Source organism: Rhinoraja longicauda, chromosome 22, assembly GCF_053455715.1.
Source record: "Rhinoraja longicauda isolate Sanriku21f chromosome 22, sRhiLon1.1, whole genome shotgun sequence".
NCBI classification, from domain to species: Eukaryota; Metazoa; Chordata; class Chondrichthyes; order Rajiformes; family Arhynchobatidae; genus Rhinoraja; species Rhinoraja longicauda.
This window is the reverse complement of record NC_135974.1, coordinates 19,476,994-19,502,072: the sequence shown is the minus strand read 5'-3', so window position 1 is coordinate 19,502,072 and position 25,079 is coordinate 19,476,994. Positions and strand designations below refer to the sequence as shown.

At 44.2% G+C, this 25,079-nt stretch overlaps 1 protein-coding gene across 3 annotated transcripts in view; it reads right to left on the bottom strand.

The window, feature by feature from the left end:
• Positions 1-25,079, bottom strand: part of LOC144604467 (deoxynucleotidyltransferase terminal-interacting protein 1-like) — a 55,384-nt gene that overhangs the window by 9,149 nt on the left and 21,156 nt on the right. For all 3 annotated transcript variants that reach the window (XM_078418924.1, XM_078418922.1, XM_078418923.1), the window contains 8 exons: positions 20,589-20,685; positions 18,369-18,467; positions 12,909-12,977; positions 11,325-11,381; positions 8,164-8,225; positions 6,317-6,362; positions 1,754-1,812; positions 47-107 (listed from right to left, as the gene is read on the bottom strand). In XM_078418924.1, coding sequence (XP_078275050.1) covers positions 47-107; positions 1,754-1,812; positions 6,317-6,362; positions 8,164-8,225; positions 11,325-11,381; positions 12,909-12,977; positions 18,369-18,467; positions 20,589-20,685 — 550 coding nt within the window. The remainder of the gene's footprint in view (positions 1-46; positions 108-1,753; positions 1,813-6,316; positions 6,363-8,163; positions 8,226-11,324; positions 11,382-12,908; positions 12,978-18,368; positions 18,468-20,588; positions 20,686-25,079) is intronic.

Below are 25,079 nucleotides of genomic sequence, written 5' to 3'. Positions count from 1 at the left end.
TGCCCGCTACACACGAGCCTTGGGAAGAAGGCTCATTTGGTCTTACCTTGAATAGTTCAGGATGCTTTATGTAGATTCTCCCACGAGTGCCACCCATTCCCAAGGCTCTGAAACAGGAGGGGAAATGCTTGGGAGCGAACTTGCATGCAGTTCCGTCAATAACGTTCAATTTCTAATAAATCTCAACGGAGATGTGGATCCCTCAGATTGCAACACACAGAAGTTAAAAGGTTTGTTGTGAAGTTTACTCAAAAGATGGTATGAAGCTTCTGTTGGGAACAGTAATCCTGCTACAACAGTGTACACTTCATCACAGCACAAGGATGCTACAGGACTCAAGATTTGCGAGGATGGCGCTATGGCAGAAGAACTATAGTAATCACAAGAGACTGTGTAGGATGGGGTTGATTTATTTGGAACAAAAGAAAATGAAAAGAGATTTAAATGTTCAAAACTAAGAGTGTAAGAAGGAACTGCAGATGTTGGTTTAAACCAGATAGATGCAAAAAGCTGGAATAACTCAGCATCTCTGGAAAGAAGGAAAGGGTGAAGTTTTGGGTCCAACATCACCCTTTCCTTCCCTTCTCTCCAGAGATGCTGCCTGTCCCGCTGAGTTACTTCAGATGTTTGTGTCTATCTTACAAAACTAAAAGGCCTGGTCAGTACATGGAAAGGAGCACTTCATTTGACATTGAAGCTGATAACTAAGAATCACAGATTGGTGCTTTTTGGTACGATTAGAGGGAAGGCAAGATATTTTTTTACTCAATGAACAGAGGATGTCTGGAACTTACTGTCTGAAAGGCAGAAAGCAAAAATGCTAATCACGTTATATAATCATATATATATAATCACATTATTTAATCATAATTGTATAATCACACTATAAGAAACCTGGTTCAGTTGTTGAAGAAATATAACCAACAAGATCATGGATGATAAGGTGGGAAATGGGCTTGGCTAGCTCCATTATTGCTGCTTCTTGAAAAATGCAGTACCTCTAAACAAATTATTTGAATGGCCTTCTTCTGTTTCTATGAATGTCATGATGAAAAAAATGGCATGAAGCAAAGTCTGAGATAATGGGTGGTTATTGCAAAAGATCTACTTCACAGAGAATAAAAGTCTCCCCAAATCAAAACCAGTTCTCATTAAATCTTTCATGATGCTACTCATAATCTTTTTTCAAAATTACCACATAGATATCCTATGCCATCTAATTTTAATAATTTCAGCATGCATCCTGGCCTATTTATGTCATCAAGATTAATATAGCAAGTACAAAAGACATTACAATGTCTCCAACCTATGCTGTACCTACATCAGTTATTTAATTGTACTGTGTAAATAAATTGAACTTTGCAACTAGCCTGTGCTGTTCCTGCATTGGTAATTTAAGGAGCCATATAGCAGCATGTCTATTCTATATCTAAGCACTGAGGCACCTCCCTGAGATTATTTGATAGGAGAGAGCACAACTAACTGAAATCTCACCAATCATATCCTGATTTTTGAGTAGATGCAGATTGAAATTTGCATATTCAGCAATACATTTCCTTGTACCAAGAAAACAACATAAAACAACGTTCAGGACATTGCCATATCTGAGATTTTAAGGCAGAGATGAAGGAAGAGAGTGTTTTAAAGCTTTTCTTTCTTTCTCCCCAAAGTGTATCATCCTGCAGAGTAGGCAATTTTCTAAAAAACATTCCATCTCAGAAACTGAAAAAGAACATAAAAACTGGCTGCTTACTTGTTTGCACGTGATCCAAGCACAAATGTGGTTGATGTATTTAGTCTGGCTGGGTCCCACTGAAAACATGGAATAACAAAACAATTAAGAGCTCCTTAACCATTGCACTTCCAGCAAAAGGTAATGCAAATTGCTTAATTGCCTTTTCCAAAGTATAGAATAAAGTTTCAAGGACTTCTTTTTCTGTCACCCCATTGTAAAAGCCTGACCAGTCATTACCAACAATGCTTAAATGAGAATGTGTAGTCTGTTAATTGTATTGCTGGGGTGTCTGCACCCATTAGGTTTGCAACAATCCTCATCACTTTCCAGTCTGTATCATTTAAACGAGGAGGAAGATATAATCCCGAGTTGTACTAGTCCATCCCAGGGGAGCAACTCCCTACGTTGATTCCCTGTCTTTTCAAATCAGTGGTTAGGATGTTACATAGATACATAGACAACAGGTGCAGGAGTAGGCCATTCGGCCCTTCAAGCCAGCACCACCATTCAATGTGATCATGGCTGATCATCCACAATCAGTACCCCGTTCCTGCCTTCTCCCAATATCCCTCGATTCCGCTAGCCCCAAGAGCTCTATCTAACTCTCTTTTGAATGCATCCAGTGAATCGGCCTCCCCTGCCTCTGAGGAAGAGAATTCCACAAATTCACAACTCTCTGGGTGAAAAGGTTTTTCCTCATCTCAGTTCTAAATGGCCTACCCTTTATTCTTAAACTGTGGCCCCTGGTTCTGGACTCCCCCAACATCGGGAACATGTTTACTGCATCTGGCGTGTCCAATCCCTTAATAATTTTATGTTTCTATAAGATCCCCTCTCATCCTTCTAAATTCCAGTGAATACAAGCCTAGTCGCTCCATTCTTTCATTATATGACAGTCCCGCCATCCTAGGAATTAACCTCATGAACCTACGCTGCACTCCCTCAATAGCAAGAATGTCTTTCCTCAAATTAGGAGACCAAAACTGCAAACAATACTCCTGGTGTGGTCTCACCAGGGCCCTGTACAACTGCAGCAGGACCTCTTTGCTCCTATACTCAACACTTCTCGTTATGAAGGCCAACATGCCATTAGCTTTCTTCACTGCCTGCTGTACCTGCATGCTTACTTTCAATGACTGATGTACAAGGACACCCAGGTCTCATTGTACTTCCCCTTTTCCTAACCTGACACCATTCAGATAATAATCTGCCTTCCCGTCTTGTCCCCAAAGTAGATAAACCTCACATTTATTCACATTATACTGCATCTGCCATGCATCTGCCCACTCACCCAACCTGTCCAAGTCACTCTGCATTCTCATAGCATCCTCTTCACAGTTCACACTGCCAGCCAGCTTTGTGTCATCTGCAAATTTGCTATAGTTACTTTTAATTCCTTCATCTACATCATGAATGTATATTGTAAATACTTGTGGTCCCAGCACCGAGCCTTGCGGCACCCCACCACACAGCCTGCCATTCTGAAAGGGACCTGTTAATCCCTACTCTTTGTTTCCTGTCTGCCAACCAATTTTCTATCCATGTCAATACCCTACCCCCAATACCATGTGCTCTAATTTTGCCCATTAATCCCGTGTGGGATCTTATCAAAGGCTTTCTGAAATTCCAGGTACACTACATCCACTGGCTCACCCATGTCCATTTTACTTGTTACACCCTAAAAAAATTCCAGAAAATTGTCAAGCATGATTTCCCCTTCGTAAATCCATGCTAACTTGGACCGATCCGATTACTACTATCTAAATGTGCCGTTATTTCATCTTTACTAATCGACTCCAGCATCTTCCCCACCACCGATATCAGGCTAACTGGTCTATAATTGCCTGCTTTCTCTCTCTCTCCTTTCTTAAAAAGTGGGATAACATTAGCTACCTTCCAATCTACAGGAACTGATCCAGAATCTACAGAACATTGGAAAATGATCACCAATGCGTCCATGATTTCTAGAGCCATCTCCTTGAGTACCCTGGGATGCAGACCATCAGGCCCTGGGGATTTATCAGCCTTCAGTCCCAATAGCCTACACAACACCATTTCCTGACTAATGTGAATTTCCTTCAGTTCCTCCATCACCTTAGGTTTCCCTGTCCCTCGTACATCTGGGAGATTGCTTGTGTCTTCCATAGTGAATGGACCCTAGCAGGGATGACGGTGGAACAGCAATGGCGGGTATTTCAAGTATCAGTTCAACTCGTCTGCCATTTCCTTATTCCCCATAATAAATTCACCTGTTTCTGTCTTCAAGGGAACCTCATTTGTAATTTTTTCCTCTTCACATACCTAAAGCTTTTACTTGCCTAGCTTACCTTCGTACTTCACCTTTTCTCCCCGTATTGCCTTTTTTAGTTACCTTCTGTTGATCTTTAAGTTTCCCAATCCTTTGGCTTCCCACTCATCTTTGCTATGTTATACATCTTCTCTTTTATTTTTATATATTGTCCTTGACTTCCCTTGTCAGCCACGCTCGCCTCTTACTGCCCTTAGAATCTTTCTTCCTCTTTGGAATGAAATGATCCTGCATCTTCTGGATATATCCGGAATACCCAGCATTGCTGTTCCACCGTCATCCCTGCTAGGGTCCCTTTCCAGTCAACTTTGGCCAGCTCCTCCCTCATGCCTCCATAGTCCCCTTTGTTCAACTGTAATACTGACACTTTCAATTTTACTTCTTCCTCTCAAATTGCAGATTAAAATTTATATTATGGTCACTACCTGCTAATGGTTCCTTTACCTTGAGTTCCCTTATCAAATCCGGTTCATTACACAACACTAAATCCAGAATTGCCTCCTCCCTGGTAGGCTCCAGTACAAGCTGCTCTAAGAATCCATCTTGGAGGCACTCTACAAAGTCCCTTTCTTGGGGTCCAGTACCAGCCTGATTTTCCCAGTCTACCTGCATGTTAAAATCTCCCATAACCACCGTAGCATTACTTTTGTTACATGCTAATTTTAACTCCTGATGCAACTTGCACCTTATCTCCAGGCTACGTACCTTTGGGGGCCTGTAGATAACTCCCATTAGAGTATTTTTACCCTTCCATTTTCTCAGTTCTATCCACAATGATTCTACACCTTCTGATTCTATGTCACCCCTCGCAAGGGATTGAATTTCATTCCTTACCAACAGAGCCACTCCACCCCCTCTACCTGTCTGTCTTTTCAATAGTACGTATACCTCCGAATATTCAGTTCCCAGCTATGATCCTCTTGCAGCCATGTCTCTGTAATTCCCACAACATCATACTTACCAATTTCTAACTGAGCCTCAAGCTCATCCACTTTATTTCTTATACTTCATACATTCATATATAAGACTTTTAATTCGGTATTCACCTCCCCTCATTTCACATGACCTTACTCTCACATACCTTCTTGAACTTTCCGTCCCATGAATTTGTATGTCTTTTGTAACTTTTCCTGTACTCTCTTCCCCATTAACTCCATGCTTATATTCCCAATTTATCAACCCCTCCACCCCCCCCGCTATTTAGTTTAAACCCTCCCATGTAGCACTAGCAAACCTGCCTGCCAGAATGTTGGTCCCCGTCCAGTTAAGGTGTAACCCGTCCCTTTTGTACAGATCACCCCTACCCCAGAAGAGATCCCAGTGGTATATAAATCTAAATCCCTGCTCCCTGCACCAGCCCCCCAGCCGCACATTCTGATCCCCTATCTCCCTATTCCTGCCCAGAGATAACCACCCTAGAAGTCCTGCTTTTCAGCCTTCTTCCCAGCTCTCTAAACTCACGTTGCAGAACCTCCTTCCTCTTCTTTCCGAAGTCGTTTGTACCCACATGCACAACCACTTCCGGCTGCTCACCTTCAAGGATGTTCTGAGTCGGTCCGAGACATCTTGGACCCTGGCACCAGGGAGGCAACACACTATCCTCGAGTCTCGCCTGCCACCACAGAATCTCCTATCCGCACCTCGGACAATGGAGTCACCCACCACTATGGCTCTGCCTGACGTCAGTCTCACCGGTCGAGTCTCACTGCTAGGATTGGAGCCACCGACCTGCCCACCGCTCATACTGCAAGCGTCGTCTGCCCTGACAGCCTCCAAGACGGTGTACCTATTTGCAAGGGAAACCTCCGCCGAGGTCTCCTGCACTAGGTCTCCTGCCGGCGGGAGGACGCGTTACCTTGAACAAGGAGGGGCCTGGCATGAGGGGGCCACCGAGAACAATAGGCCTCGGGGTGCCACTGTGGTCATAAGGAATAGTAGAATTAGGCCATTCGGCCCATCAAGTCTACTCCGCCATTCAATCATAGCTGATCTGTCTCTCCCTCCTAACCCTTCTCTCTATAACCTCCGACACCGCGGTGCAGCGGTTGATTTGCTGCCTTACTGTACCAGAGACCTGGGTTTGATCCTGACTACGGGTGCTGTCTGTACAGAATTTGTACGTTCTCTCTGTGACCTTGTGGGTTTTCCCTGCTGTCTGACCTGTTAAATTCCTCTAGCACTTTTGTGTTTTGCTCAAGATTCCAGTATTTTCAGTTCCTTGTGTCTCCAAATAAAAGTCTAGTTAAGGAGGGAGCACAAGTAGAAAGCATTACCTTTGGTCCTTCTCGTTTTATTGGCTCAGCGTACCTAACCTTTGCGCTGAAAAAAAAGTTATAAAATTAGAACCTTTCTGATAACGGAAAAGTGAGATTTCAATTAATCCTTTATTTAAAGAATCTGATCTAATTGAAACAAACAAAATTATTGAATACTCAATCAAGTTTCTGAGGGGACTTGACCAAGTAGATACAAAGTTGATGATACCCTGGATCAGGCATCTAGAACCAGTGGTCACAGTCTCAGAATAAGTCAGCTATTCAGGACAAACGGGCAGCACGGTGGCACTGCCTCAGTGCCCAAGACCCAAGTTCAATTCTGACCTCGGGTGACCTGTGCAGAACTTGCCATGTGACTAGTGGGTTTCTGGGCCTTTCAGTTTCCTCCCACATCCCAAAGATGTTTGGGTAGCAGGTGAATTGGCTACTGTGAGTTGGCCCTAGAGTGTAAGTGAGTGGTAGAATTTTGGGAGTTGAGAATAAAAGAGATTTGATTAATGAAAATTAATAGCTCGAGATGGACTCAGACTGAAGGGCCTGTTGTATGCTGCATCTCTCCCTGAATCTAAATATCTATAAACAAAGAGTAGAGAATCTTTGGAATTCTCTGTGCAAGAGAGCTCTAGAAACTCAGCTGCTGGGTATGTTCATTATTTTTTGGATATAAAGGGAATCAAGAGATATATGGTTAGTTCAAGAAAGTGGCACCAAGGTCAAAGATCAGCCATGATAATGAACGGTAGAGCGGTCGAAAGAGGTCAAATGGGCCACTCCTCCTATTTCTAATGCTCTTGTCTCACAACAAATGTCACCCTGGCCTATCATGTATTGTGTTCCACTATAATAACTTCCAAGGTCAAATGGATTGTTAACGCTGGCCAAGTGCAAATCAGAGATGATTGTTCAATAACAAGCTGCATTTATCCCATGTCTCAAGGTGCTTCAGTGGAACATTGTAAACTAAATTCAATGCCAACCCACTCAAATGCCCCAAGGCATGATTAAACGAATAGGCCACAAAGATCATCTTAATGAGCAAAGGTGAAGCAGAGTGGGAGGCACAGAACCGACCAGGACCGGGCTCAGCCGTCGGCAGTGAGGAGAGATGTCAGCGATAGTGAAGGGCTGTCGGAGAGCCGTCGCCCACGTGAGTGCTGGCGGGAGGATGCGCCGCCTTGAACAAGGTAGGGCCCGGCATGAGGGGGCCACCGAGAACTGGGGGGGGAGGTGAGGGACTATATTGAATACTTTTGTAACTTTGTCGGCATCCTTTATGTGGCGACTCTTGAATACTTGTACCAATTACATGTGACAATAAAGTATCAATCAATCAAGGTGTGGTAGGTTCAGAGTTTCGAGCCTTGGTAGCTGAAGACCACCTGGTTGTAGGGTACTTACCATCGCAGCACAATAGAACAGAAGGTGCATGTTTCAGAACATCTTGTGTTCACAAATTTATCTCACCACTAGTTACGCCACTGAAACAACTGACAGTAGGAGGTAGTTACTGGCACCACCTAGCTCCACAGGAAAGGTTAGCACCAACCTCAATGTATATATTTTCTATTCTACACTTGTCATTGGGACAGCATTCCACCTATTAAACTCTCAATATTTTATTGGCCCTGAATTGACAAACAGTGGTACTGGAACTTGGAAGGAGAAATAGTTTACTTTTCTCCCCCTGTGTTACCCAGTCATTGCATTATCGTCAGTACAGATTTGCCACCATTTTAAAAAGTAACATGCAAGGAAAGCCAGCAATTGGAGAAGAATGGTTTCACCAACTCACTTCCACTGCTGTCAACAAGAATTAATACACTCGCCTGAGGGTTCATACTCACATCGCAGCATTTGGAGTTGTCCGGTCAAAAGAAATCAGGTGTCCTGGTGGCCGTCCTTTCCTCTGCAAGCGAGAAATATCTTCAAAACATTGCAACTTGATCTTCATTGTTTCTAACTTTTACTTTCTTTTGGTGGGATGGAACAAACTATGGAGTTATACCGTAGGCAAATTTGGATTCATTATTGGCTTGTTTCCTCCTTTCCCAAAGCTTATTTTATAAACAGGGTTACTGCATTAAAAACCATTCACTGCGGGTATACATGGATTATTATTTTCTGGTGCGTGGGAGGCCGAGAGAAAACCTGATCGAAGTATACAACATTGTGAGAGTCACAGATATACGGTAGACAGTCAGAACCTATTACCCAGGATGGAAATGTCAAAGATTAAAGGACAAGCTTTAAGGTAGTGGCTGCAAAGTTTAAGAGAGAGCTAGATACAGCTCTTAAGGATAGCGGAGTCAGGGGTATGGGGAGAAGGCAGGAACGGGGTACTGATTGAGAATGATCAGCCATGATCACATTGAATGGCGGTGCTGGCTCGAAGGGCCGAATGGCCTTCTCCTGCACCTATTTTCTATTGTCTATTGTCTAAAGGAGCTGTACAGGGCAAGCTTAGTTTAGTTTAACCTGGTATTATGTTTAGCACACACATTATGTGCCGGAGGGCCTTTTCCTCCGTTTTGCTGGCTACATGTTCTATGTTTTATGCAGATGCAAACATCAATTTAAAATGGCACTGAGCATTGTCACTATAGCGAATGGATCTTGAGATACTGCCTGACCTGCTGAGTTACTCCAGCACTTGTGTCCTTTTGTGTAAACCAGCATCTGCAGTTCCTTGTTTCTAATTAATGCTGTGCATGATATTTTGTGTTGAGTGTGGTAATGATCTATTCCCTTGGCTACATCATGTATAGACCAGAATTTTGTGATTCAATTATGTGGTCTAATCTCCACTGGCAGATGCAGTGCTACAGAGGTACAGAACCTGCTGAGGGCACGCAACAATGCCTTTAAATCTGGTGACACTTCAGCATACAGTGTTACCAGGTCAAACCTGAACAAAGGTATTAAAAGGGCCAAAGACACCCACAGGCAACGGGTGGAAGACCACTTCAACACCACGGACACCAGAAGCATGTGGCAGGGTGTCAGGGACATCACTGGCTACAAGAGCAGCCCTGCCTGCCCCCACAGTGATATGGCACTGACCAACGAGCTTAACACCTTCTTTGCCCGCTTTGAAACTGGCAAAACCACCTTGAGTGAAAGAACCCCAGCCGAGGCGGTGGGACAGGTCTTGCAACTGAACACACAGGAGGTACAACGCGCTCTGCAAAGGGTCAACCCACGCAAGGCTGCAGGACCGGATGGAGTTCATGGAAGGGTACTGAAGGACTGTGCTGAACAGCTGGCTGAGGTATTCACCAGGATCTTTAACCTGTCATTATCTCTAGCTACGGTCCCCAAGTGCCTGAAGTCGGCTATCATAGTTCTGGTGCCGAAAAAAGCAAAGATCTCCAACCTGAACGACTACCGCCCGGTTGCCCTAACGCCGATAGTCATGAAGTGCTTTGAGAGGCTGGTCCTCTCACACATCAAATCCAGCATCCCTGACTCACTGGACCCACATCAATTTGCATACAGGGCAAATAGATCCACAGAGGACGCCATCTCCCTGGCTCTTCACACTGTCCTGACTCACCTAGAGAGACAGGGCACGTACGTGAGGATGCTATTCATAGACTATAGTTCCGCCTTCAACACGGTCATCCCCACCAAGCTCATCACCAAACTCCACCAGCTAGGCCTCAGCTCGTCATTATGTGACTGGATCCTGGACTTCCTGCTGGAACGACCGCAGGCAGTGAGAATGGGCCTGCACCTGTCCTCCACTATCACCCTGAGTACCGGTACACCACAGGGCTGTGTTCTGAGCCCCGTGCTCTACTCCCTCTTCACACACGACTGTGTTCCTGCATTCGACACCAACACCATTGTCAAGTTTGCAGACGACACAAAGGTGATCGGGCTTATCACCAACGGGGATGAAACAAACTATAGAGCGGAGGTGCAGAACCTGGCGGACTGGTGCTCGGATAACAACCTGTCCCTAAATACCACCAAGACCAAGGAGCTGATCATCAACTTCCGTAGGTCACATAACGGGGAATATGCCCCGATCTCTATCAACGGGGACAGTGTGGAGAGAGTGTCCAGCTTCAAGTTTCTGGGCACTCACATTTCGGAGGACCTAACATGGTCCAATAACACTGCTGCGCTGGTCAAGAAGGCACAACAAAGACTGTTCTACTTAAGAACACTGAAAAAGTCTGGTCTACCCCAACAGCTGCTGACGACCTTCTACCGCTGCACCATAGAGAGCATCCTAACGCATGGCATCCCTGTGTGGTACCTCAGCTGCACGGAGGCAGAAAGGAAAGCTCTACAGCGGGTAGTCCATAGAGCTCAGAGGGCTATCGGAACACAGCTACCAGACTTGGAGGGCATCTACAACACACGATGCCTCAGAAAAGCCACCAGCATCCACAAAGACTCTTCACACCCCTGCAACAGTCTGTTCGAACTCCTTCCATCGGGCAGACGATACAAGACCTTCTACGCCCGCACCTCCAGACTCAGGAACAGTTTCATCCCCAGGGCCATAGCTGCTATGAACCGGTCCTGCTGAGCCGGATGGCCACAACGCATAGATCAACTTGCACTTTACCCTGTCTAAAAACTGTTACAATTGTTTCGTTTCGTTGGGTTGCTGTTAATTACTTAAATTATTGCATCGTATGGGAGGCGCATTCCCAATCTCGTTGTACCCCTGGGTACAATGACAATAAAGATATATTGTATTGTATTGTATTGTACAAGTTGTCTAAAAATCTAGTTACTTCCATTGAAGGCCATCATCAAATGACTTCTTCTGGAAAGGGCGACTAAATCACAAATGTAATGTCCCTCTTAGTTAGTTGGTCCGCAAATCATTAGCACAAATGAAGAAAGTTTTTTCAGGTCTGGTACTGGAAGCTGGGCAAAGACGAGTGCCTCCAATAGATATGAAGAAATTTGGAAAACTAAGCTTACCACCTTGCTATTTTAAATTTCCCAAAACTACAACAATCACTTCAGCTTCATTCAGCCTAACCTTCTTTGGGACTGGACTTCCCCTCTGGCTTAGGTCATCCTCCGTCTGTCGTGAACGCTGCAACAAGACAAATTTCACGTTAAAATACCACACTGATAGCTCTCAAGCTAAAAAAGTATATTACAGCTAATTAATTGTTTTAGAATGTGAGACTTAACAAACATTGCAGCAAACTTGTGCACAATATACCACAAACAGGAAAATGATAATGATGTGATAACCAATTGTTGAGATGTCGATTAGCTGGACATCAGGGTGACTCTTCCATCACAAACCCCTATCCTCGTACATCATCACCAACCTTTTCTTGGACACCATCCAAGTCCGAAACAAAAGGTCAGCTTGGATGGGTGCACTATTTTCACTCCATAATTTCTCCATGTCTACCCCTGACGTTTTGCTGCTGTGAAGTGATGAGCATGGATCTGTGTAAACACCATGTGTTTACAGCATCTATGGAACTATATTCTGTTGTGAGTCAATGTAAATTCGAGGGGTAAAACAACACACTAGTATACCCAAGGAATTCCTAAAAGCATAAACTATCTCACTTACAGGTTACTATATCAGATGTTAATGTTTAATACTGAAAATGCCCAGATATCAGTCACTCCCTATCCTGCAACAAATGCAAACCCCCCCCAAAATATCCTGTATCAGCTGGTACAGCTGCTGCCTCACAGTTCCAGAGATCAGGATTCGATCCTGACCTCAGATGCTATCTGTGTGGAGTTTGTAAGTTCTTCCTGTGACTGCTTGAGTTTTCTCCGGGTCCTCCGGTTTCCTTCCACATCACAAAGACGTGTGGGTTTGTAGGTGTAATGGGGGTGGATGTGAAAATGGGATAGAGAACAAGTGAGAATATGTGATCAATGGTCGGCATGGACTCTGTGGGCCGAAGGGCCCGTTTCCATGCTGTTTCTCTGAACTCTAACCCAACACAACCTGTGGTGGTCCTGAGGGCATACCAAATTAGAAAAGTATATGAGAGAGTTTGTGATATGCCACTATTTCAAATTAGTTTGGATAATGCTATATAATCTATTTAAAACGGCAGGATTACGAATCAAAACAAAACAGTGATCAAACTCCCAAGAGTTGACTGGATATGAAAAGTGACATTTTTTTCCAGTAGAAAAATCCTCATTCAGTTGTCAGCTATGGCGAATCACCTTCTTAGAATCTATTAACTTTTCAAATCACTCTGGAACATGATGCAAATTCAAATGCTGCCCGGACGAACCTATCCAGTTATTGGGAGTGTTCTGACAGCACCCTCCATAAACCTGCCGGTGATCTTGGATGAACAACACGATACTGCCACAGCCTTCCGGCGATGTCTGAAAACAGGTGCACCTAAGCTTACACACATCGGATGGATTGCTGAACAATGACAGTTGGTGCTATTTTCAGGATCAAATCTCCTGCTACAATCAGGGAACAGAATGTCACAGCAACTAATTGGTACAGAATAATAGCACATTGTACTGCTTCACTAGTCCAAACTCTACTTTACACTCAATGAAGCAAGGTATTAATTCCACTTGCGTAATCTTGGTGGGCTGAAGTCAACTCTGAGCCTACCTTTGTAGCAGAAGGGTCTCCAATGGGTTTAGTAATCATCTTCCCTCCATCCGAGTACATCATCTTAGCCTGCAACAGGAAGATGAGATAAGACATTGAGATGCTGGCTCATTGTTATAAGTACATAAAAAATAAAGGAAATTCTCTATCACGTAAATTCCCCAGGAAGCAACCACAACACCAGATATTAATATACAGGAAGAAATCAACTGGTTCATTGTACCTGTGATTTTGTTGGTAATCTACACCCAAAACCCTTTTTTTGCTCTGTTCCTCCTCAACCTTTTCTTCTTTCATTTCTTACTTAACTCCCAAATAGTGCAATTGACCTTACTTATCACAAGCTTCAAAAACAGTTAATTCTGTTGTCTGTGGTATGTTTTATTAGAAAGCTGGAACTGTCCTTCCCTGTGAAATAATAAGCAAAGGAAGCAGTGTTGAAGTTAAAAAATATTGTTGTTCAAGCATCCCTGAAAGTATCCAATAATTTCTTCATGCAAAATATCTATAGTCATGTGTTGATCAGCATATGGAAATCCTGAATAGCTGTTTAGGAGATCTTCAGAGGTATTCTTATATTCTACACAACGTACAGAAAAAACAGGCAGGTGGGGAGAGGGGGCGGGGTAGCTCTGTTGGTAAGGAATGATATTCACTCCCTTGCAAGGAGTGACATAGAATCAGGAGATGTAGAATCAGTATGGATAGAGATGAGGAATTGTAAGGGTAAAAAGACCCTAATGGGAGTCATCTACAGGCCCCCAAACAGTAGCCTCGACATAGGGTGCAAGTTGAATCAGGAGCTAAAATTGGCATGTCACAAATGTAATGCTGTGGTGGTCATGGGAGATTTCAACATGCAGGTAGACTGGGAAAATCAGGTTGGTAATGGACCCCAGGAAAGAGAGTTTGTGGAGTGCCTCCGAGATGGATTCTTAGAACAGCTTGTACTGGAGCCTACCAGGGAGAAGGCAATTCTGGATTTAGTGTTATGCAATGAACCTGACCTGATAAGGGGACTCGAGGTAAATGAGCCATTAGGAGGCAGTGACCACAATATGATAAGTTTTACTCTACAAATGGAGAGGGAGAAGGGAAAATCGGAGGTGTCAGTATTACAGTATAGCAAAGGGGATTACAGAGGCATGAGGCAGGAGTTGGCCAAAATTGACTGGAAGGAGGCCCTAGCAGGGAAGACTGAAGTCAAGGACAACATAAAAATAAAAGAGAAGAAGTATAACATAGCAAAGAAGAGTGGGAAGTCAGAGGAGGAGCCAGCGCTGCCGTCGCAGCTGCGGCTTGCCTGCAGTCCGTCTGTCTTTTGTGTTTTTTGTTGTTTTTGTATGAATTGTAGTTTTAATATGGTGTAGTGTTTGTATTATATTTGGGGGGGGGTGGGAGGGAACGGGAGCTGTATAATTCTCTCTCCTGAACGGAGACGCGACCTTTGTTTCTGTGTCGTGTCTCCGTTCCCGATGCGGCCTACCACCGGCCATGCACCTGGGACCACCTGGGGCTCTGGTTCGCAGAGCCCGCGGTCCGGACTCACCACCTGCGGCGCTGGCTGCCTGCGGATGCTGCGGGAGCGGCTGCGACTCGTCTCCGGAGGCTTCGGCGCGGGCCGCGTGGATGTCGGAAGCCCGCAGGCCCCTGGGTGGGGGCCGACATCGGGAGCTCCGGCAGCGGCAGAGGCAACGTGTTCGCCCGCCCCGAATCGCGGGGCTTGGGTCGGCCCGCCGCGGACCTTTCACTGTCCGGCGCGGCCTGAAATAGGCCGCGGGATTTTTCACCGCCCAGCGGGGGCTTCAATATCGGGAGCCCCGACCGCCCCAAGGTGGCAACTCCAACAGCCTGACCGCGGGACAAGATGGCAGGGAAGAGAAAAAGACATTCTGGCTTTCCATCACAGTGAGGAGGGACTGGAGGAGACTCACTGTGATGGATGTTTCTTTTTGTTTGGTGTTAGTTGTGATTGTATGTGTTATTGCATTTTTATTGATTAATCTTATTGGTCTTATTGTTCAACTGCGGGTAATGTTTCATTTCACTACACATTTATGTGTATGTGACAAATAAACGACTATTGACTATTGACTATTGGCAGGTATTCCTGGGAATAATGCAGAAGTTGCAGGATCAATTTATCCCAAAGAGGAGGAAAGATTCTAAGGGGAGTAAGAGGCACCCGTGGCTGACAAGGGAAGTCAAGGACAACATAAAAATAAAAGAGAAGAAGTATAACATAGCAAAGAAGAGTGGGAAGCCAGAGGATTGGGACTCTTTTAAAGAGCAACAGAAGATAACTAAAAAGGCAATAAGGGGAGAAAAGATGAGGTACGAGGGTAAACTAGCCAATAATATAAAGGAGGATAGTAAAAGCTTTTTTAGGTATGTGAAGAGGAAAAAAATAGTCAAGGCAAATGTGGGTCCCTTGAAGACAAAAGCAGGGGAATTTATTATGGGGAACAAGGAAATGGCAGAAGAGTTGAACCGGTACTTTGGATCTGTCTTCACTGAGGAGGATACAAACAATCTCCCAGATGTTCTAGTGGCCAGAGATCCTAGGGTGACAGATGAACTGGAGGAAATCCACATTAGGCAGGAAAAAGTTTTGTGTAGACTGATGGGACTCAAGGCTGATAAATCCCCAGGGCCTGATGGTCTGCATCCCAGGGTGCTTAAGGAGGTGGCTTTAGAAATTGTGGACGCATTAGTGATTATTTTCCAATGTTCTATAGATTCCGGGTCAGTTCCTGTGGATTGGAGGGTAGCTAATGTTATCCCACTTTTCAAGAAGGGAGGGAGAGAGAAAACGGGAAATTATAGACCAGTTAGTCTGACATCAGTGGTGGGGAAGATGCTGGAGTCAATTATAAAAGACGAAATTGCGGAGCATTTGGATCGCAGTAACAGGATCGTTCCGAGTCAGCATGGATTTACGAAGGGGAAATCGTGCTTGACTAATCTACTGGAATTTTTTGAGGATGTAACTAGGAAAATTGACAGGGGAGAGCCGGTGGATGTGGTGTACCTCGACTTTCAGAAAGCCTTCGACATGGTCCCACATAGGAGATTGGTGGGCAAAATTAGAGCACATGGTATTGGAGGTAGGGTACTGACATGGATAGAAAGTTGGTTGACAGACAGAAAGCAAAGAGTGGGGATAAATGGGTCACTTTCAGAATGGCAGGCAGTGACTAGTGGGGTACTGCAAGGCTCGGTGTTGGGACCGCAGCTATTTACAATATACATCAATGACTTGGATGAAGGGATTAAAAGTACCATTAGCAAATTTGCCGATGATACAAAGCTAGGTGGCAGTGTGAACTGTGAGGAAGATGCTATGAGGTTGCAGGGTGACTTGGACAGGTTGTGTGAGTGGGCGGATGCATGGCAGATGCAGTTTAATGTGGATAAGTGTGAGGTTATCCACTTTGGTGGTAAGAATAGGAAGGCTGATTATTATTTGAATGGTGTCAAGTTAGGAAAAAAGGACGTACAACGTGATCTGGGTGTCTTAGTGCATCAGTCACTGAAAGGAAGCATGCAGGTACAGCAGGCAGTGAAGAAAGCCAATGGAATGTTGGCATTCATAACGAGAGGAGTTGAGTATAGGAGCAAAGAGGTCCTTCTGCAGTTGTACAGGGCCCTAGTGAGACCGCACCTGGAGTACTGTGTGCAGTTTTGGTCTCCAAATTTGAGGAAGGATATTCTTGCTATTGAGGGCGTGCAGCGTAGGTTTACTAGGTTAATTCCCGGAATGGCGGGACTGTCATATGTTGAAAGACTAGAGCGACTAGGTTTGTATACACTGGAATTTAGAAGGATGAGAGGGGATCTTATCGAAACGTATAAGATTATTAAGGGGTTGGACATGTTAGAGGCAGGAAACATGTTCCCAATGTTGGGGGAGTCCAGAACCAGGGGCCACAGTTTAAGAATAAGGGGTAGGCCATTTAGAACAAAGATGAGGAAAAACTTTTTTAGTCAGAGAGTTGTGAATCTGTGGAATTCTCTGCCTCAGAGGGCAGTGGAGGCCAATTCTCTGAATACATTCAAGAGAGAGCTAGATAGAGCTCTTAAGGATAGCGGAGTCAGGGGGTATGGGGAGAAGGCAGGAACAGGGTACTGATTGAGAATGATCAGCCATGATCACATTGAATGGCGGTGCTGGCTCGAAGGGCCGAATGGCCTACTCCTGCACCTATTGTCTATTGTCTATTGTCTATTGTCTAAACAGCAATTTCTGACAACATTGCTGAGGAACTTTATCAAAATTCAAAATCCTGAAAAGCTGTTAGGAGATCTTCAGAGGTATTAAACATAATTCTGCACAGTGGAAACATAATGAATAGGGATATTAGCATACATATTCCAAAATTTGACAATGCTGTCTACTGAATCTATCAAAGCTCAAAACCGATAACAGGTGTAATCCCCATTTTCACCACCTCATTGCATTAGGAGCTTGATCTTCAATCCATTCTGATTGGAAATATCTACATACTGGACTTGAGTGTACGAGCTGTGAAACACAGAATCCCTGGCCTCACTGACAGGATTGCTCTACCTCTGACATTCAAAGACACGTCAAATATTATTAAAATTGATGCTAAAATATTACTTAAATTAATTTAAAAGATTATAATGTATGTTTTAAATAGTTAACACAAAATCAAATAATTAAAAAATAGTAAAGGGAAGGAAAAAGTTTCAAAATATGGAAACTTGACAACATACTGCAGTTTTATTGCATTTGAAGCAGGCATTGTCTAGATAATGGCGTTAGGCTTTTGGATAGGCACATGGAAGTGCAGAGAATGGAGGGATATGGACCACGTACAGGCAGATGAGATCAGTTTAACTCGGCATCATGTTCGGCACAGACGTTGTGGGACGCTCCTGTGCTGTATTGCCCTATGTTCTATTTGCGTCAGTCTTTACAGTAGAAGACACAGGCAACATGCCAGAAATCCAAGAGAGTCAGGGGTAGAAGTTAGTGGAGTTGTTAATGCTAAGTACAAGGTGCTTGTGAAGCTGAAAGGTCTGAAAGTGGATAATTCACCTGGACCAGATTGACTACACCCAGGATTCTGAAAAAAGGAGATGTAGGGATTATGGAGGCATTAGTCGTGAGAATCACTAGTCAGAAGTGGTGCCCAAGGACTTGAGAATTGCAATTGTTACTCCATTGTTCAAGAAGGGAGAAAGGCATAAGAGGGGAAACTATAAACCGGTTAGCATGACTGCAGCAGTAGGTAAGATTTTAAAGTCCATTATTCAGGATGAGGTTTCTGAGCATTTAGAAGCACATGGTAAATAAGCCAAAGTTAGCATGGCTTTGTGAAGGGGAAAATCTTGCCAGACAAATCTGTTGGAATTTTTTGAGGAAGTTAATAACAGGGCCATCTGACCAATTACACCAATTCATTCACATTCCCCCACCACCATTTTTCGTACCTGTTCCAAACAGTTTTTACAGGTTTCTTGCACCAGTTGCTCAATGTCTACATCTTCGCCAATATTTTCCTTTACATTACACGCAGCCTTCTGGAAAAACTGAAAATAATTTCAGTCAGGACCAACAGACTTCAAAGAAGTAAGGATGCTTTCTGTCCACAAATATTAGCACTTCAACAGAGAAAATACAAAAATGATATCAGATTTAATATATCAACCAATCCACAGAGTAGGACTCTGAGCTCAAATTCAATTTTTCCACTAATCATCTGGGTCAAACCTGCTCTAAAATTACCGTCTGCCGAGATCAAAGTTTGGATGTCTCTCACCAAACTGTCCACATCCCATGAAGCTCCACATGATGGACTGCCAGGTCTCTCAACCATATTCCCACTGAACTACTGACCACCAAATCTTCCTTTCAGGCCTCCATTATAATAGATTTTGTTAAGTTTGTCCCTTGGTAGTGTCAACCTCTTCCTCTGTAGTCATCGTCAGGTTGGCAGACTATTTCCAGTGAAGTGCCTCAAGGATTAGTATTGCACCTGCAACTGTTTATAACATGTAGTAATGGCTTAGATGAAAGGACGGAGTGTAATGTATCAACATTTCTGAGTAACAGAAAGCTGGGTGGGAAAGTGTGTAACAGGAAGGTGCAGAATCAGAAAAGTGATATTCAATGATGTTTGGCAAGAAGGTGGTCAAAAGTGGCAGAGAATGCGAGGCTATTCACTTTGGTAAAAAGAATAAAGAACAGAATTGATATTCAGAGCACATTGATAAGCTGGTACACAAAATACAGGTGAATACAGGAGAAAAATAAAACAGGTAAGGGTCGGCGGTGGCAAGCACGGCTTGGAAGCTGCGTGGGCCGGCTGTGGCAGCAGTAGGTCCGGCCGGGAAATGGCGCAACCTGGGGATGGTGCGGGGGACTGGGCTGCGAGCAGCCAGGACGGTGGTGCTGACTGACAGGGCTTCGAGTGGCCGGTGCAGCAAGCGGCCGGGGAGGTGGCATGAGCTGGGGGCAGTGCGGCAGTCGTCGGTAGGTCCTCTATAACCAAACTCCGTTACAAAGAGGTCCGTTAAAACAGGAGTTTACAGTATATGAAACAATGAGAAGGATAGATAGATTAGACAGTCAGAAGCTTTTTCCTCAGAGCAGAAATATCAAATACACTAGAGGGCAGAGCTTTAAAGTGAGAGGGACAAAGGTTGAAAGGAGATGTGCAGGACAAATATCTTTTTACGCAAACATGCAGTGATGGATGCCTGCAAAGTGCTGCCAGGAGTGGTGCTGAGGCAGATATGATACTGGCATTTAAGAGGCTTTTAGATAGGCACATGGATATGCAGAGAATGGAAGGATTTGGACCACGTGCAGACAGAGGAAATTAGTTGAACCTGGCATCATGTTCAGCATGGACACTGTGGGCCAAAGGGTCTTTCCCAATACTGTACTGCTCTATGAATCACTTACCAACAAAAAAAACAGTTTATGACCTGCATCTAGCCAGAGTATTTACATTAGTGGTTAAGTTTGCAGGCATCAGTTTCTGCTTTATTCCTCATAAGCTGGGGCTACCCTAGATCTGGAATCTTAGAAACTGCAAAGTTCCTCCCTTTCAAATCAGGCCATACCTGACCATATTATGACTATTGTTAAATATCTGCAGAGTATGCCAGAAATATTTAGCAGGTTCGATAGCACCAGCGGAGAGAGAAACCAAGCTAGATTGATGACCTTCATCAGAACATTCCAGTAGAAGGGTCAATGATCTGAAACATTAACTGTTTCTTATCCACAGATGCAGCCTGAATGATTTGAGCATTTTGTATCTTTAATTTTAGAATTTCAGCTTTATCTTTTCAATTGTTAGATAATTGTTGCCTTGTTGTTACATTACAACCTGCCTGGCACATTATACATGACAAAATCTTACATTTTCCACATTTTACTTGTCCAGAATAAACTGATCCGGGAATTTTCTTCTCAACAGCACAATGTAAATATTTTCATCATGTGGATGGAAAGCAATGCCAGGTGTGAATCACTACGACCTATTCAAAGGCTAGTAAGGATTGTTAATAAACACTGAACATATCAAGGATGCCACAATCCTTAAACAATTATTTTCTAGCTTAACTTTCAACCCACCAAGCAAGAAGTGTCTTTCACTCACCCACTGCAGAGTAGGAACGCATTAGGCCAGGTCACCTTACCTTGGTGTATTTGTTGATTACGGCACGGATCTCCTCATTGATGTGGGGCTGCAGAACAGCTCGCAACAAATCCATGGATATATTTGGATTGGTGAAGCTGAAGAAAGGGCAGAGTGATATGCCATATTTTTTGGAGGACAAAAATATCTTATAAGTCAATTCCACAATCAATTCAGGGTACCAATCATTAATAATCTATGTGAAGAAGGGTCACGACCTGAAATCTCACCTATCCATTTCCTCCACTGATGCTGCCTGACCAGCTGAGTAACTGTAGTACTTTATATTTTGCTCAAGATTCCAGCATTGGCAGTCTTTGTGGTTCCATTGACCATCTATATTTACGGCATCTCATTTACACTTTGTGAGCAAGTTAAACAAAGGGCTGGACACCAAAAATAGACCACACCAAGATCAAGATTCCCGTCAAATGTCATAGTCATACTGCAAATGTGAAGGAATGGAATAATATAGCAAGGAAGTTTGACTATAAGTTTGTAGGTTTTTGGTGGTTCACCCATTTTGGACAGGTGACAAATCATCCTCTATGCTAGTCCTCAACACTGGTGCCCCGCAAGGAAGCATTGTTAGATCCCTACTATACTCCTTATACTGTGCAGCCAAATACCAATCCAACTCAATTTACAAATTTGTAGACACCACCATTGTGGCAAGCCAGATATCAAATAATAATGAGCCACAGTACAGGAAAGAGATTGAGAACCTCGTAACCTGGTGCCAAGACAACAACCTCTCCCTCAATGTCAACAAGACACAATATATAGCATTCTTTCCTTTACTCTACTATCCACATTCATCTCTATGTATACCTCTCCAGACAGATCAGTTACAAGTGACAAGCATTCACCACCCTTTCAGAAAGTGCCTTGGACTCCATGCTATTACAGACATTTCCATTGTCATCCCCACCCCTTTCCCCTATGTTATTTTCTTACTTTCCCAGTTCTGTGGCAAGGCCATTGACCTGAAATATTAATTGATTGTCTCACCACTGATCAGCCGTCAGATTAGCTTTCTCCAGTATTTTCAGGTTTTGTCTTGAATTTCCAGCATCTGCAATGACTTTGCTATTCTTTCATTCCTACTCACAGTTACAGAATCATGCAGGCTCTTTGGCCAACCACATCCATGCCGATTGTTGCACACATCTACATAATTCCATTTAGCCAAATTAGATCCATATGGTTCTACACTATGACAATTCAAGTGCTGATCTACATGCTTCTTAAAACCTGCAAGGTTACCTACTACCATATATATTCAGGTCATGCATGGCAACCAATCTATGTGAAACAAAATCTTCCTTAGAACCTCTCTGACCTCTTATCTCACACCATAAACCTATATCCTTTTAGACACACCCAGCAGGGGAAAACGATTCTTACTATCTGCCCTTTCTCTCCCTCTCACAACTTTGTGTACCTCTATTCCTTGTTACTTAACCAATTTTCCATCAATGCTGTTACAGCCTCCTTTATTCCATGGCTTTTCATCTCAATGTCAAGCTTATTACATGACACTCCAAATGCCTTTATATTTCACATTTCCAACATCAACTGTGTTTTCTTTATTGGCCCTTTTTGTTAGTTTATCAAATTACTCTTAGCAAGTTTGATGGACATGATTTACCTTTAACATATCTATTCTGACTTTCTCTAATCAATTTGCAGTCAGCATGGACAAAGTGGGCTGAAAGGGCTGTACAATTCAATTATCATACTTCGCCAAGTAACTTCTAATTCATTCCCTTATTACTGTTTCTGGGATTTTCTCCATCACTGACATCAAACTGATTAATCTGTATTTACTGTGTTTGCCCCTGAGGAAACTCTTTGGTATGGTTTATTATTATAGAGATAAAATTTAGCACCTTAGCATCCCCCTACCCATTGAGGAAAGAAGAACATTCACCTCATTCTCGACCTCAGCGCAGCGTTCGATACAGTGGACCACACCATCCTTATTGACCGTCTCCGGTACGCGGTTGGCATTGATGGCACTGCCCTGAGCTGGTTCGCTTCGTACCTCAAAGATAGGAGTTTCGCCATCAACATAGGCAGTTATTCCTCTGCTCCAGCTAGCCTCTCCTGCGGAGTTCCACAAGGCTCCATCCTAGGCCCCATTCTCTTCTCTCTATACATGCTCCCCCTTGGCCAAATCATTCAAAGGCACGGCATTTCTTTCCACTGCTATGCCGATGACACTCAGCTTTACCTCCCCCTGAAACCCAACAACCAGTCAAATTTAAACAGCCTCTTACACTGCCTTGAGGACATAAAATGTTGGATGGCACAGAACTTCCTCCAATTAAATGAAAGCAAGTCTGAGGTCATCCTATTCGGCCCCCCCGACTCCATCAAATTGATAACAGGCAGTCTTGGAAGTCTATCCTGCCTAGTCAAACCGCATGTCAAAAACCTCGGCATGATATTTGACTCTGCATTAAAATTTGATAAGCAAGTCAACGCTGTGGTAAAAGCCAGCTTCTTCCAACTTCGAACCATAGCTAAAATCAAACCTTTCCTCCAATTCGACGACACAGAAAAAATCATTCACGCTTTCATTTCCTCCCGCCTAGACTACTGCAACTCCCTATACACTGGGATCAGCCAATCTTCCCTGTCCCGCCTGCAACTGGTCCAAAACGCCGCAGCGAGACTCCTGACGGGTACCCGTAAAAGGGACCACATCACCCCGATTCTGGCCTCTCTCCACTGGCTCCCTGTACGGTACAGAATCAACTTCAAGCTCCTCCTATTCACGTATAAAGCCCTAAATGGACATTCCCCCCACTACATCAAAAATCTTCTAACCCCCCTCTCTAACTCCAGGTCCCTCAGGTCGGCCGACTTGGGGCTACTCACTATCCCGCGGTCTAGGCTTAAGCTCAGGGGTGACCGCGCTTTTGCGGTTGCAGCTCCTAGACTGTGGAACAGCATCCCTCTCCCCATCAGAACTGCCCCCTCCATTGACTCCTTTAAGTCCAGGCTCAAAACCTATTTCTACTCCCTAGCGTTTGAGGCTCATTGAGGAGGCGCTGTGAACTGTTTGCGTGCTACTGTATGTTTCTTTTTTTTTCCATTGGAACCTAATCAAATGTACAGCACTTTGGTCAACGTGGGTTGTTTTTATATGTGCTATACAAATAAAATTGACTTGACTTGACTCATTCTAATAAGCTCCATTGATTTTGATGCGGCTTATGTGGCGTGCAGTCCAACCATTGTCAGGCCACTTTCAGCTTTCCGATGCACCCCTAATTCGTCACAATCATAATATATGTAATTGACCCAAAATTGGACCAGACTCAACTGTCTTAACCTGCTGCCCGAACTTCAAATAGGTCCTGAAACCTGATAATACCAAACGTAAATATGGATTCCCTGTAGACAGTACTGCCGCTTAAGACTGCATCCATAGCTAAATAATTAGATGGATACAAAGGCTGAAATTGTGTTTTTGTCTGCGGACTTAACGAAACTTGATTTGTAGTTCCCTACTAGTTGTCCTGAGCACACCGTTAGAAATTAATTGTTACAAAAGGTCTTTGGGGTGTTTCAGTACAATCCAGTAATACTTCTCTTTCTATTACCAGACACAATAGACAAATATATTGGGGGGTTAGTGTTGTGTATTCATGCCAATACACAAGTGTTGCAACTCATAGTTTTATTTGTACTTAAGCGGAGGTAACAATAAGTGCTATCGTCTTCACAGTCTGGTCGCGGTCTGCCTGGAAGGCAGCGACCGGCAGCGTACATAGTCAAGGTGGGAGTGAAGATCCGAACTGGATCGTGTGTGGAATGTGCAGCTTGCATAGTGAATGTGATGCTATATATATATAGTGAAGGTGAACTAGCATGCACAATCTACATCCTTCCTCTCAAGGAAAGAATACATAATAAAATAAAGATACAGTAGTCGCCGTGGCTCTTATAATATATATCACCGCTCATGTGCGAAGGGTATAAGTACAGGTAAACTGATATTGACAAAGGCAGTCCAAACGTAGCCCATTGAATGTCACTCAAAGTTCAAGTGTTAGGCCTGGTACTTCACGGTGGGCCGGCAGGCACGACCTGCACGTGTACGGTACAGTCCCGCTGGAGACGAGACCGATGGAACCGGCCCCAGAGAGTGCGGTGACATTGCTGGCGATGGGATGGGAGACAATGGCGGGAGGTGAGGTGGCGAGGCCACAGGCGAGGCCGGAAGGGCTGACAGACCGGGCAGCGGAGGCATAGACAGGCCGGTGTCCCCAGAGGGGTGCGGGTGGGTTAAACTTGAGTGGTCGGGGAGGAACAGATGTGGTGCCGGTTCGCACACTGGCAGGATGTGCTGTCGGTTGCGTCTGTAAATTCCGCCGTCGGCTTCGACTAAATATGAACGAGGCTCGGGCGCTGGCCGAGATATCACCCCCAGGCGGTCGTGACCCTTTTCGGTTCGTAGGCGGACCACCTGACCGTTAGC